Here is a 14,667-nt window from a genome sequence, read left to right as displayed (position 1 = left end):
CCTTCCTCATGCCCAGGAGTCCTCTCAGGGGTAGAAAAAATAAATGCATCCTGACCATCTCATTTGTTTGTCCCTCACATCTTCAGAACTATGGCCACCAAGGCTCCGAGAGGTGCTAGGGTCTGATGTGCCCCAATGGAAGGGGTGGGGAGAGGAGAAAGAGTCTTTCAGTAACTCAAGTATATATGCAACTTCCTGCCAGTGAGGAAATAACTCGGCTAGAAACAGCCCAGCTTCTTCTTTCCCTGCTCTGGCCGCACTGAAGGAGTTGTGGTGAACCGTGGGTCACACTGGCCTCAGCCAGATTGCCTGGCCAGTCGCTGGAGAAGCAATGCCCTGGATTGTCCTGCTCTTTGCAGCTGGTGAGCCTGACACCCCTGCACTCCCCCCGAGCCACTCCCCATGCCTGCCCACCTTACCTCTGCTCTGGGGGCAGGAACCTGTACCTGGGACTGCCCTCCCTAGGTGCTGGAGAAGGCTGAGCCCTGACAGATTTGTCCCAGAGCCTTGGAAATGTCCCCGGAGCATGGCTTTCTTTTATTGGGCTCCTCGTTATCCCCACATCATGGTTATCAGAAATGCCACCCCGCTGAGGAGAGCGGTGCCCACGCCCCATGACTCAGCCCTGTTGGCCTCTGAGGCTCCCACCTCCAGGGCCACAGTAGCAGATTTGCTGGGGGACAACGGAAGGCTTGTGTAGACCTCACCTAAGCCAGATCCACACTGTGCGCAGGAGCCTGGGGGCAGCTGGGGAGACACTGGTCCCTCCTGTAGGAAACTGAACCCTGAAATCTATATTCCTCACCACAGCCTGGGAAGCAAGCTAGAACCTCTCAGCCCTCCCCTCCTCCTGCTCTCCCTGTCCCTCATGCCCTCTAGCCAGCCTCCTTGAATACCCCACACCCCTCCCAGCCCCCCAGCCTTTGCCCATGCTGTTCCTCTGCCTGAAATGCTTTCTCTCAGCTCTTCCTGTGTCACTTCTTCAGGGAAGCCCTCCGTGGCCATCCCAGCTGCTGCAGCCTTCTCATTACTCTCATGTGCTGCACAGCACTTCTTATCTCCTTGAGACCATCAGCTCCCTGAGGCAGGCATGTCTGTCTGTCTGTCTATCTCATTCACTGCTCTGTCCCCAGTACCTAAAGCAGGTCCTGGTGCATAGTCGGTACTGTTGATTGAAGTAATGAGAATGTAAATTGCATTGCTGTGTAATATCTACTGCTATCATTTAAAAAAAATGACTCAAACGCAGTGACCCCTGACCATGTACAAGGCACTTGATTCCCCACCATCGCAGTAGGGTGGGGATGACTAGCCTCCAGTTGTACATAAAAATCAAGGCCCACAGACATTTTTTATTTTTTTTATTTTCATTGATATCAGAGAGGAAGGGAGAGGGAGAGATAGATAGATAGAAACATCAATGATGAGAATCATTGACTGGCTGCCTCCTATACACCCCCTTACTGGGGATCAAGCTCACAACCTGGGCATGTGCCCTTGGCAGGAATCAAACCCGGGACCCTTCAGTCTGAAGGCCAATGCTCTATCCACTGAGCCAAACTGGCTAGGGCAAGGCCCACAGACGTTTATCAACCTGTTTGAATCTATCTTGATTTGAATGTCTTCTAGAATGTGTAAAAGTAAAGATGTATCTTCCATGCTACATTGTATAATAAGAACTTCTATTAATTGTATATATGCCTTTGATGTATTTTCCCGTCCAAATTATCAGCTGTGTACTAGTATTTGACAAGTGAAAAATAAATCTGTAATCAGTTGGGGGAGGGAGGAACAAGGTCCAGAGAGTGTGAGCCACTTGCCCTAAGCCACACAGCCAGGTTGGCCCCTGCTCTAATCACCCATTCACCCAACCTCCCTTTTCTGCATTGTAGGCTCCATGGCGATACCAGCGCCATCCATCCTGCTGGTGCCCCCACACCCCAGCAGTCAAGAGGACCCCATCTACATTGAATGCGTGGCCCCCTGGGGCTTCCCAGGGGCCAACTTCACGCTCTACCAAGGGGAGAAGGTGGTCCAGCTCCTGCAGGCCCCTGCAGACCAGCTCAGGGTCACCTTCAACCTGAGCGGCGGCTGGGAGGCTGCAGGGGGAATGTTTCAGTGCCAATATGGCGTCTTAGGCGAGCACAGGCAGCCGCAACTGTCAGACCTCAGTGAACCTGTGCACGTGTCCTTCCCAGGTAAGGCCCTTTCGCCAGCCCTCACTGCCGGGCTCCATTTTCTCACTACCAAGCCTTTCCCAGTGCTGTTCGCTCTGCGTGGAAGTTGTCATAGAACGAGCCAGGCTTCCAACTTGCCAGGATTTACTCACTTTTCCTTGTTTAATCCTCACAGTCATCCCGTGCGGTGGGTATAGTGATTCTCCCCATTTTGCAGATAAGGAAACCAAGGCACAAGAGATGAAGGGACTTGCCCAAGTCACATAGCGAGCAGGCAGCAGAGCTGGGACTCCACTGGTCTCCAAAGCCCAGGCATTAAATGTGCATGCTCCGCTGTCCCCTCCCCTCCTGGCCATGGAACATCTTCGAGCACCTGCCACGCACCATGAACGAGTAGTCTAAGAAGTATTCAATCTGCCAGTGGGGGCAAGTGAAATGCAAGAATGAAATACAGCCTGGTGAAGGGTGTCATTTTATTTATTTATTTATTTAAATATATTTTATTGATTTTTTTTACAGAGAGGAAGAGAGAGGGATAGAGAGTTAGGGAGAAACATCGATCAGCTGCCTCCTGCACACCCCCTACTGGGGATGTGCCCACAACCAAGGTACATGCCCTTGACTGGAATCGAACCTGGGACCCTTTCAGTCCGCAGGCCGACGCTCTATCCACTGAGCCAAACCGGTTAGGGCTAAATATATTTTTCTTGATTTCAGAGAGGAAGGGAGAGGGAGAGATAGAGACATCAATGATGAGAGAGAATCAGCTGCCTCCTGCACGCCCCCTACTGGGGACTGAGCCCTTAACTGGAATCAAACCCAGGACCCTTCAGTCTGCAGGCCGACACTCTATCCACTGAGCCAAACCAGCTAGAGCTAAAGGGTGTCATTTTAAATACAGAGGACAGTGGTCAGTGAACACTTCTCTGAGGAGGGAGTGTTTGAGAACAGACCTGAATGACAAGGAGCCAGCCACATGAATGTCTCGGGCAAGAAGGTTCCAGGTAGAAAGAGCAGGATGTGCAAAGGTCCTGAGGCTGGTGTGTTTGAGCAACATGGAGGCACCCTTGACTGAAGCCTAATGAGCAAGGAGGAAAGTGGGGAGAGACGAGGGCAGGAAGGTAGCAAAAAGGATCTTGTGGGGCCTTGTGGCTGCAGGAAGGACTCTGGCTTTTGGGGTGAGTGGGACAGAAGTTTGGGAGGGCTGCTGACCTTTTCAAGGGTGTGGGTGTGGACTCTGGATCAAGGAGCGGAGAGAGGGAGGAGCCTCCAGGTGGAGCCTGTGTGTCAGCATCCACCAGAACTTTCCAGCTGCAAATAGAACTTTGTTGCTAGCAGAGGCTCACACATTGTGATGACAGAACAGTCTCTATGTCCTTCCCGGCCTCAAGCTCTGCTATCAAAGGCTCCCTTCTCTTACCTTGGTCCTGTGGTCTCAGAGTGGGAAGGTGACAAACCTTGCCCCCCCCCCCAGCCCCCGGGTGAATGAATGAACAAGGCTAACACTGTGAGAACACCAAGTGTGCATTTCTCCTTCACCCTCCTGGCTTAGCTCCTGACCTCCACTGGGGTCAGGGCATCTGCTCCAGGCTCCCCTGAGAGATCCCCTCTCTCTCCAGGGAGGGGCAGCCAAATCCTTTGCAGACAAAACCCTGGAGCTGGGGTTTCAGCTTCTGTGTCTGACCTCTGTGTAGGCCTCGTGGTCCACACTTGGCTGGGGTGGGGATTTGTCCCCTGATCCCCTGCTACCCATGCTGAAATCAGCAGGAATCTTCAGGCTGCAAGTAACTGAAAACTTGACTCAAACTGGCTTCGACAACCAAGAGGGATTTGTTGATTCGCTGAACTGAAGTCAGATCACAGTGCTGACTTCAGGCGTGGCTGAATCCAGGGGCCCAAAGGTGTCAGGAATCATTTGCCACCTCTCAGTTCAGCTTTCTTCTGTGTCTTCTTCTCAGGCAAGCCCACCCCCACATGGTAGCAAAATTCTACCCAGCAGCTCCAGATGTATATCTACCAGTTTTGTAATATTGGGTAGAGGAGTAAACCTCTCTTCCCAGCAGAGGCCTATCCAAAGTCTCAGAATTAATTCTCATTGGCTAGATATAAGGTTTGCTGGGTCCCTAGTGTCCAGTTACACTCAAGCCACATAGTTGGCGGGTAAGGGGGAAAAGCTAGCTCCCCCAAGATGACAGCTGTCCTATTTCCTCCCTGTGCCTCCACAACTCCATGACTTGCCCACTCTCTCTTTTCCTCTAGTACCCACTTGGATCCTGGCACTCTCCTTGAGCCTGGCTGGAGCCCTCCTCCTTGCTGGGCTGGTGACTGTTGCTGTGGTGATCAGGAAAGGTAACAGCAGGCAAAGAAAGCCTCACCAGAGGATATGTTCATTGATTTAGAGAGAGAAAGGGAGAGAGAGAGAAAAAGAAACATCCATGTGAAAGAGAAACATTGATGGGTCAATCTGTCGCCTCCCCCATACACCCTGACCAGGGATCAAATGCGCATGCAACCCAGGTATGTGCCCTGACTGAGAATTGAACCCGCAACCTTTTGGTGCACAGGATGAGGCTCTAACTGAGCCAGCCGGCCTGGGCTCCAGGATTCTTTCATCTTCTCAAACTGAAACTTTGTCCCTATTAAACATTAATTCCCATCCCCCTCCATCCAACGCCTGGCATCTACTGAAAAAAAATTTTTTTTAAATCCTCGCCCAAGGATATGTTTTTAAAAAATACACTGAGTGGCCAGGTTATTATGATCTCTGAATGCATAATAATCTGGCCACTCAGTATATATATATATATGTGTGTGTGTAGATATATATATATATATATCATACACACACACACACACACACACACACACACACACACACATATATCCTACCTAATAAAATAGTAATATGCAAATTGACCGCACCTTCGCTATGCCCAAGCCATGCCCACCAGCCAAAGCCACACCCACCAGCCAATCAGGGCGAGTATGCAAATTACCCAACAAAGATGGTGGTTAATTTGCATACACTGAGGGAGGGAGGAGTGAAGACTGAAGACAACTTAGAAGGAAGAGGGAGGAAAAGCGGAAAGCAAGGTGGCTGCCAGAGGGAAAGCCCGGGCGGGGCGGGGCGGGGTGGAGCAGGGCGAGCGGCAGCGGCCCGAGGGTGCAGGCGCGGTGGCTGCAACGGCGGCGGTAGCGGCAACGGCAGCGCACGCGGCCACAGCAGCCACTTACAGGATTCTTCCTGCAAACGGGCTACTAGTATATAATATATATTTTAGAGGCCCGATGCATGAATTCGTGCATGGGTGGGGTCCGGCCAGCCTGGCCAGGGGGGAGGGGACATTGGCGATTGGCTGGCCTGCCTGCTGGTCGAACTCCTGGTCAAGGGGACAATTTGCATATTAGCCTTTTATTATATAGGATATACACGATGAGTGGCCAGATTATTATGCATTCAGAGATCATAATAATCTGGCCACTCAGTGTATGTTTTTTTGTTTGTTTGTTTGTTTTTTAAATATATATATTTTATTGATTTTTTACAGAGAGGAAGGGAGAGGGATAGAGTGTTAGAAACATCGATGAGAGAGAAACATCGATCAGCTGCCTCCTGCACACCTCCCACTGGGGATGTGCCCGCAACCAAGGTACATGCCCTAGACCGGAATCAAACCTGGGACCCTCCAGTCCGCTGGCCGACGCTCTATCCACTGAGCCAAACCGGTTAGGGCTCAGTGTATGTTTTTATTGATTTTTTTAATTTTTTTTTTTAGAGAGAGGACAGGAGAAATATAGAGACATAGAAACATCCACAAGAGAGAAATATCATTGATTGGTTGCCTCCTGCACACCCCCAACAGGGGATCGAACCCGGAGTATGTGCCCTGACCAGGAATCAAACCAGTGACATCTTGGTTCCTGGGTTTAAGCTCAACTGTTGAGCTACATCAGCCGGGCTGAAGGAAATGTTTTTATTGATTTTAGGTAGAGCAGGAAGGACGAGAGAAAGAGGGAGAAACATCAGTGGGTCAATCAGTCACCTCCCATATGTGCCTTAACTGGGGATCAAACCCAAAACTTAGGTATGTGCCCTAATGGGGAGTTGAACCCACAACCTTTTGGTGTATGGGACAACGCTCCAACCAACTGAGCCACCAGGCCAGGGCCAGACAACCTTTTTTTAAATTATAAGGTATTATTTATTTATTTATTTATTTATTGTATTTTAATCCTCACCTGAGAATATTTTCCCATTGATTTTTAGAGAGTGGAAGAGAGAGGGAAAAACAGCGAAATATTGATGTGAGAGAATCACATCAATTGGTTGCCTCCTGCACGGGCCTTACCAGGGCTCTGGGCGGGGGAGGAGCCTGCAACCAAGGTACGTACCCTTGACCGGAATTGAACCCAGGACCCTTCAGTCCGCAGACCGACGCTCTATCCACTGAGCCAAACCGGCTAGGGCCAGACAGACTTTTAATATCTGCTGTTTTTCAGATGTCTTGAGACAGTGATGTCCAGTTGAAATTTTTTCCTCTTCTCATTTAATGTCTATATAATGAAGAAATTGAGAATGTAGCCACCCATTTTAACAGGGAAATGAATTTACTATGCAAGGGCCATCTTTTGTGTGGGCCATATATGATCACCAAGCATTATTCAGCCAAAAGTTGAATGTATGCCGTGGGGTGGCTCAGTTGGTTGGAGCGTTGTCCCGTGCACCAGAAGGGTAAGTTCCGTTCGGTCAGGGCACATCCCTAGGTTGTGGGTTTGATCCCAGGTTGGGTGCGTGCGGGAGGCAGCCTCTCTCGCTTGCTCGCTCTCCTTTCTAAAACAAAACAAAAAACAATTTAACATGCTTGTACTTTGTTTGAAGTTTTTACCCACACACATTACTCATGTACTTGGGGAAAATAAATATTTGCAGTAGTTCTCCTGTTGAGTGGCAAATTTGCTAGGGGAGAAGGCAAATGTCTAAGGGGGGCTTTTGGCTTTTTAGCTTTCAGAAACTTGCAACCAGGATGCACCCAGGACCAACATCTAACAAATGCTTGTTTATTTTTTTGTTCCCCAGTTAAAGTAAAAAAAATGCAGAAGAAAAGGTGAGACCATCCCTGGAGACCCTTGTGGGGGCGGGGGCGTTGGGAGAAAGAAATATTCAGTCCCAGGGCATGAGTTGCTGGTGGTGTTAGGGACCCTAAGAGCTGGCCAGGTTCTGGGAACAGAAGGGCACTTCCCTGGCTGTGTGGGCTCCGCTGCAAACGGCATCGAATGATGGGAGGGCCGCTTCGTAGGAACAGGTGTGCGGGGCGCTGTGCTGGGAGCTAGGAGACTGAAGCTGGAGCTCCTGTTAGCCTCATAGCGGCCCTGGAAGCAGGCACTATGAATAGCCCCGTTTTACAGACCAGGAGACTGAGGCACAGGGAACTAGTGGCTGAGCCTTCCTCACATCTTTTTACTGCCAGCTGCCAAAAATGTTCTAATCACCCTAGAAATCCACAGTGGGAGGAGGCGAGCGGCATCCCCCTGGGGTTGTGCAGGGCCCAACTTGATGCCCTGGTCCCTGGGCATCAGGATGTTCCAACTAGTCCGGGCCTTCGTTTCTCCCTTCTGAGAGGGGTGGCAGAGAGCTAGCAGAAGCCCTGGGATGGAATCCTGACCTCATCTGGCTTGTGGGGCTCTTACAAGAGAATTTCCACATGAGAGGATTCAGCATGGGTGGGGAACTAAGGTCAAGTTTGGGGCCTGGAAAAAGCCTCCTGCCGGAGATGGCATCACTGTCTTCCCCATCCCTTTGCAGAGAGCGGGAATCCTGCTGGGCCCAGGGTAACTTCACCACCACAGGTTTGTGCTTCCTCCTTGATCCTGTCCCTACCCCCTCTCCCAGGCAAGGTTCACTGCCTCAAAACACTATGGGCCTCACTACTCACTAGTGAACCTCTTTTGGGGCTGATCACTTCCCTTGGGGCAAGAATACACTCTCTCCCCTTTCCAACTCCCCTCCACCCCATGTTTCACCTCTCACCTTCTCTCCTTGCCCTATGCTTGGGCCTTTCATGCACACTGCCCTCTGCCTAGAGTACTCTTCTTCCCTCTGATCTCAGTCTGAAGGTCACCTCCTCCAGGAAGCCTTCCTTGATTTTCTAGACAGGGTCTGTGCTTTCTACTTAGATGATCCCGACAGGCACCCTGTCATTCTTCTTGCCCCTTAGTAGAAACACATTCAAGTAATCTTGCCTGTTGGGTATGTAATATTTGCCTCCACCGCTGGACGGTCAGCTCCACGAGGGACGCACTACATTTGTCTTGTCCACTGAGCGCCCTGGTGCTTTCACGGTATCTGTCACCATCCTCAAATGGAGCTCCATTTGTGGTCCAAACGTGTCGTTCTGCCGGCTCCCACCAGGGGGCGAGGGGTAGCCGGTCTGTGTGCATGATGCTCAGGAAGGGGCTCCCAAAGGGAGACACTCCGTTCTTGTACTTTTTTCACTGTCTCATGTATTTGTTGAGCACCTACTATGTATCGAGGTCTATGGGGCTCCCTCGATGACCAAGACAGAGGTGGTCTCTGACCCCAAGCTCACATTCCAGGGCGGGAAACAGCTGATGTTGGCCCAGATCTGAGGGGGCTAGGAGGACTGTCCCCCAAAGAAGTGCTATTTCAGCAGAGACCTGAAGAAGGCGCTTCCTGGAGACCCTGGGGCAGTGGAGGAGCTGAGAGGTTCTCCCGAAAGAAAGCGGGAGTTGAGACGAGGAACCCATTTTCCAGAGGGTAGCGAGAGGCTGCTGAAGGAGGGCTCGGAGCAGAAGAGGGACGTGATACAATTTGCGACTGTGAATGGCTCGCCCTGCGGAATGGGCTGGAAGGGAGCAAAGAGGATGCTCTGAGACGGATCCCACCCCTCTCCTCAGCTCTACATTGGGCATGGGGGCTTGGGGGAAGTGGGGGAATAAGGAATTGAAACTGGCCCCAGTTTTGGTTTCCCTCTCTCTTTCTTTTTCAGACATGTCCTTCGATAATTCCTTGTTTGCTATCTCAACGGTAAGTTGTTTCATTTCTTGGTCCCTGGCTTACTGTCCTAATGCCAGGAAGGCAGGGGCCACCACCAGGCTGGGCTGACCTGTTGTTTCTGAGCTTGGGGGTGGGGGGTGGGGGGAGGACGCTGGGAAAAGCCCAGAATCACTGAGCAGGGATTTGTTTGTGAGCTGAGAGTTGGCTCTGAGACATTCCCGGGGGACTGGAGGTGGCCACATCCAGGCCATTGTGTGGCAATGGGCAGGCCCCTGGGGGTGCTTGCTCTTGGGGTCAGCACGGTCTTTGCATTCAGTTTGGGTCGACCCCTTAGAATGGTGACAGAGGGGACTCAGGAGGACCTGGTGGCTTTTGGGGGATCATGGAGCCTCGTGACAATTTGATGCACACTGTAGCCCCCTCCTGGTATAAAGAAGAGCCTACTTTGTGTTCAGTTTCTGGGACTTCAGCTTAAATGTTCCTGTTGTACATTTTCCCTTTTAGTGGGGAGGGTCTCACTACACACAGCCCTCCTCATCAAGGGGTGTGGCTCCCCTAGATCATACATGTCCGAGCTGGGATTTGAACCCCTCTGCACAGCTGCATCTTGGGGGGGCCTTGATGTTTATACTTTATTCCTTTTTTTCCTCTAAGTTAGAGAAGGCTGAGCCATGGACACCATAGATAAAGAAAATGTTCAGCTGCTCCTCTTTGTACAGAGAGGAGTACAGGTGTGAGGTGAAGGTGGCCCCACTTGAGGTGGCCTCCGATGTCCCATTTGGACAAGTAGACACTGTGGGACTGCTGGGCAGAGTCCTCTGCTTGAAGCACTCAGATGGGGACTGCGGTGGGGGGAGGTGAGAGTATTGGATTGGTCACCACACCCTTCCTGGGCATCTGGACAAGGACAGAATGAGGCCCTCCTTCCCTCAGAGCTTCTTGTGTTTTTTGTTTTGTTTTTTTAATGGAAGGTGTATGTGTGTGTGTGTGTGTGTGTGTGTGTGTGTGTGTGTGTATTTTCCCGAGAGGAAGGGAGAGGGAGAGAGAGATAGAAACATCAATGATGAGAGAGAACCATTGATCAGCTGCCTCCTGCACACCCGCTTCTGGTGATGGAGCCCACAACCCAGGCACGTCCCCTGACCGCGAATCAAACCGTGACCTCCTGGTTCATAGGTCAACGTTCAACCACTGAGTCACACCTCCTGGTTCATAGGTCAACGTTCAACCAGAGCCACACCAGCCAGCTCCCTCAGAGTTTCTTAATTCTATGCGGGTAGATAGACGATGCCACCTGGGGGGAGTGACCAGGAAACTCGCTTCTCACTTACATAGGGAATCCAAGGCATCTCAGAGATGAGCAGGACGTAGCTGCAGGAGATTGATCCAGGCTCAGGACACCTTCTTGGCACAGCACATGTAACTGGGAAGAGGAGAGTGAGGAGCTGACTGGCCATGTGGAGAACTTTGACTTTTACCCCAAGTGGCATGGGAGCCATGAAGGTTTCAGAGCAGAGAAGGGACGTAACCAGATTCAGGTGCTCATAGGCTGTGGGGACGACAGACTTGGAGGGTGTGAACGGACTGGCACTCAAAGTGGCCTGGTCCCGCGTGTGGGCAACAGAGGTGGAAGAAGCAAACAGATGCAGGTCAGGTAGATTCAGCAGATGAGAAACATGGCACTGCTTTTTAAAAAATCCTCGGGTTCGAGGATATGTTTATGGATTTTAGAGAGAGAGGAAGGAAGAGAGAAAAAAACATTGATATGAGAAAGTTGCCTTTCATATCTGCCCGACTGGGAATCGAACCCGAAACCTTTTGGTGCTTGGGACTATGCTCCAACCAACTGAGCCACTTGGCCAGGGCATGGCGCTGATTTTGTATTAGATGAGGGCTGAAGGAGGAGGAGGCGTGCGGGTGTCTTGGGGAGGGACGGCTTGGAGGGGAAAGGGACCGACCACCTCATTCCGTTATGCCCAAGAGCAGACGTAGACATGAGTCTGGAATTCCAGAGAGAGGAGCAGGGAAGTCTGAACCGGTCCCCAGTCCCTGGTATACAGATAGTGGCAAGGAAGGGGCCTGGCGCCAGGCTGTTCAGCCTCTGAGGTCTTAGCTCTGGAAACAAATCCCAAGTTGTTAATAAATGCCAGCAAGCAGGGCAAATTCTAAAACTTTCCGTGAGAAGCCACAGGCTCAAGGCACAAGCCTGGTGATTTTTCCTTTTAAAAAGACATTTGGCTCAGCGGATAGAGCGTCAGCCCTGGGACTGAAGGGTCCTGGGTTTGATTCGGTCAAGGGCACATACCTCGGACCTCGGTTGCAGGCTCGATCCTCAGCCCTGCCCTGGTCAGGGTGTTTGAGGAAGGCAACCAATCAGTGTGTCTCACATGGATGTTTCTCTCTCTCTGTCTTTCCCCCTCCCTTCCACTCTCTCTAATAGTCAAAGCAAAAAAAAAAATAAAATAAAAATAAAAATCCTCGGGTCTGGACTAATAACAACAAAAAAGACATTTAAAATGAAACTATGGAAAACAGAGAAACAACTTATTTCTCAGTATTTTTGCCCTGGTGACTATATACTTATTTATTGCTATATTTTTTAATTAAAAATTTTGAATATAAAACACACCCATATGTCAAAATTATACATATAGTAGTGTTTTTTTCTATCACTTAACCCTTCTCAACCCATTGGTCTCTCTCTCTACAGACATAGAAGTAACCACTGTTAGGAGCTTCTTGCAAAATGCAAGCAAAGGTTAAAATAGCAAATCTACATCCTTACCCTTTTATTTTATTGTAAAGATTTTTTATTGATTTTTTTTTTTAGAGAGAGGAAGGGAAAGGGAGAGAGAGAGAGAGAGAGAGAGAGCAAAACGTAGCTTGGCTGCCTCCTGCAACCCAGGCAAGTGCTCTGACCAGGGTTGAACAGGCAAACTTTTGGTGTATGGGATGACGCCCAACCAACCCATACTGGCCAGGATTATCCTCACTCTTTTAAACATAAATGATAGCATGACACCTACATTGTTATGTATGGTGCTTCTTTTCCTTAATAGTAAATTCTAGTGATCTTTTCTAGTTTATTTTTTCCAAATTGAAGTAAAATATACATAATAAAATGTACCTTTTAACCATTTTTAAAAATTTTATTGATTTTAAAGAGAGAGAGAAACATTGAGTTGTTCCACTTATTTATGGCATTTGTTGGTTAATTTTTTTTATGTGCCCTGACTGGGGTAAACTCACAACCTTGGTGTATCAGGTTGATACTCTAACCAACTGAGCTACCCAGCTGGGATCCCACTGTAACCATTTTTAAGCAGTGCAGTTCTGTGGCATTAAGTACATGCACATTGTTGTGCAACCATCACCATCTTTCATTTATAGACTTCTCCTGGGAAACTGAAACTCTGTTCCCACTATACAGTAACTCCTCAGTACTGGCAACAACCCGGCCCTTTGCCACCACCATTCTACTTTCCGTTTCTGTAGACTTGCCTTTGTTTGTTTGTTTGTTTTAGAGAGAGAGGAAGGGAGAGGGAGAGAGAGAGAAAAAAAATCAATGTGAGAGAGAAACAGCAATCGGCTGCCTCCTTCATGTACCCTTACTGAGGATCGAGCCTGTGCAGGCATTTTCCCTGCCTGACCAGGATTTGAACCATCAACCTTGTGGTGCATGGAACAACATTCAAGCAACGGAGCTACACTGGCCAGGGCATGTAGATTTGCCCTTTTTTGGACATTTTATATAGAAGTGCGTCTATACCAAGTTCATCCTTTTGTGTCTGGCTTATTTCACTTAGCGTAATGTTTTCAAGGCTCACTCATGTTGTGACATGTCAGAATTTCCTTCCTTTTTAAGGTTGAATAATATTCCATTGTGTGTGTATACCGCATTTTGTTTACCCAACCACCCACTGATAGACACTTGAGTTGCTTCCATCTTTTGGCTATTGTGAATAATGCTGCCATGAACACATGAACATGGGTTTGCAAGTATCTGCGTCCCTGCTTTCAATTCCAGTTTCTTTTTGAAGCATCAGAAAGCTGTGCTGTTGGCTGAAATGAAAATGAAGCAGCTGACAGGTCTCTTAGCTTGTACTGTGTTACTACACGGAGGATCTTGATATTTACTTTGTAACACCCTATAAAGTGCGATTGACTTTTTTTTTTTTTACAAACAAAGAGACTGAAGCTGGTTATGTGCCTTACTTGGGTCACCCAGCTAGGGAGGACCTCGCTGCACTCACCTGCCAGGCTTCAGGTTCATCTCTTCTTGGCTGGCATTCGGAGCAGGAGCCTGCAGGGCAGAGGAGAGGGTAGACTTTTGAGGAAGCCCAGAATGGAAAGAGAGGAGATAATAGTAATATCTTTGTTCCCTTAATACTTAGTACTTACAATGTGATGTGCCAGGTGCTTTAATTCCTTTATGCTTCTTCATAGCAACCCGAGGAGGGGGGTATTAGTACTCTCCCTGTTGTGCAAAAGGGGAAACTGAGCACAGAGGAGTTAAGTCATTCGACTGAGGTCACACCACTAGGAAGTACTGGAGCTGGGATCTGGACCCAGGATGCTTGGTTCCCTGTTCAGCAGAGAGGAAGGCGGGAGGACAGAAGGCAGATCAGGGCCCTGAAGCTGTGGAGTATGTATGTGGGTGTGTGGGTGAGATGAGACCTGGTGGACTGCGGAGTCTCAGACTCAGAACATGGGGAAACCCTGAAACCCCCAATCACCCAGTTCTATTTTTCTTCCACGGACAAAGAAAATTACTTCAGAAGGAGACGCAGCCACCCTGGATGCTTGCTCAGGTTCTACAGCGACCCATGAAAACTCCAGGCCCCGGAAGAGGCCCACCTCCACATCATCCTCACCTGAACCCCCTGAATTCAGCACCTTCCGGGCCTGCCAGTGAGGCTGAGAATTGGGGCCCTCGTCTCTCTGTCCATGCACTCCGCCCTCCATTCAGTACTCTCACTTGAGCTGGTGGGGCTAGGTGGGGCCTGAGGTCTCTCCAGCTACTCTGGGGGGCTCTAGCTGCTGCTTTCTCAGGGAATTGAACAGAGACCAAAGGGATGCCTGGCCTTGGGACCTTCCTCACAGAGGAGCAGGAGTGGAAGAGGGGGAGCAGGCACTGGCTGGGAGGCTGGACAGAAAGCAGGAAGTCTCTCTTTGGAATCTCAGCTTCTCAGGCCACCGGGGAAGTTGTTATGATCCCGTCTGGTCCCCAGCTGGGCCTAAGAGGCCAGAGCTTTCTGCACACCCCTCCTGTTTCCTCTTCCCTGCCACACCTGACGTGGACAACCCAACTGGGCTTTGGGAGCAGAGGGCACCTGGGGGTATGTTTTGAGTGTCTGCCTTGCTGGTATGCCTAAGTTATTAATTACAGCACATGTTGAGCTGTCCCCAAGACCTCTGTGGAGTGTAATTCTTCAAGCCTGGGACTTCTGGGGCCAATCACTGGATGCCTGGTGT

The 14,667-nt window shown here is 49.8% G+C and overlaps 1 protein-coding gene across 1 annotated transcript; it reads left to right on the top strand.

Annotated features, from left to right (window-relative positions):
• Positions 1–237: 237 nt before the first annotated feature.
• C6H19orf38 (chromosome 6 C19orf38 homolog) lies at positions 238–14,602 on the top strand. The gene is made up of 7 exons (XM_008158038.3): positions 238–362; positions 1,893–2,198; positions 4,437–4,526; positions 7,255–7,282; positions 7,981–8,024; positions 9,185–9,222; positions 13,958–14,602. The coding sequence occupies exons 1-7, from the start codon at positions 332–334 to the stop codon at positions 14,105–14,107; spliced, it is 687 nt and encodes a 228-aa protein (XP_008156260.1). The 5' UTR covers positions 238–331; the 3' UTR covers positions 14,108–14,602.
• Positions 14,603–14,667: the final 65 nt, after the last annotated feature.

The sequence above is a fragment of the Eptesicus fuscus genome, chromosome 6 (genome assembly GCF_027574615.1).
Source record: "Eptesicus fuscus isolate TK198812 chromosome 6, DD_ASM_mEF_20220401, whole genome shotgun sequence".
Lineage (NCBI taxonomy): Eukaryota > Metazoa > Chordata > Mammalia > Chiroptera > Vespertilionidae > Eptesicus > Eptesicus fuscus.
Note: the sequence above shows the minus strand (reverse complement) of the source record. Positions and strands in the feature narration are given on the sequence as shown.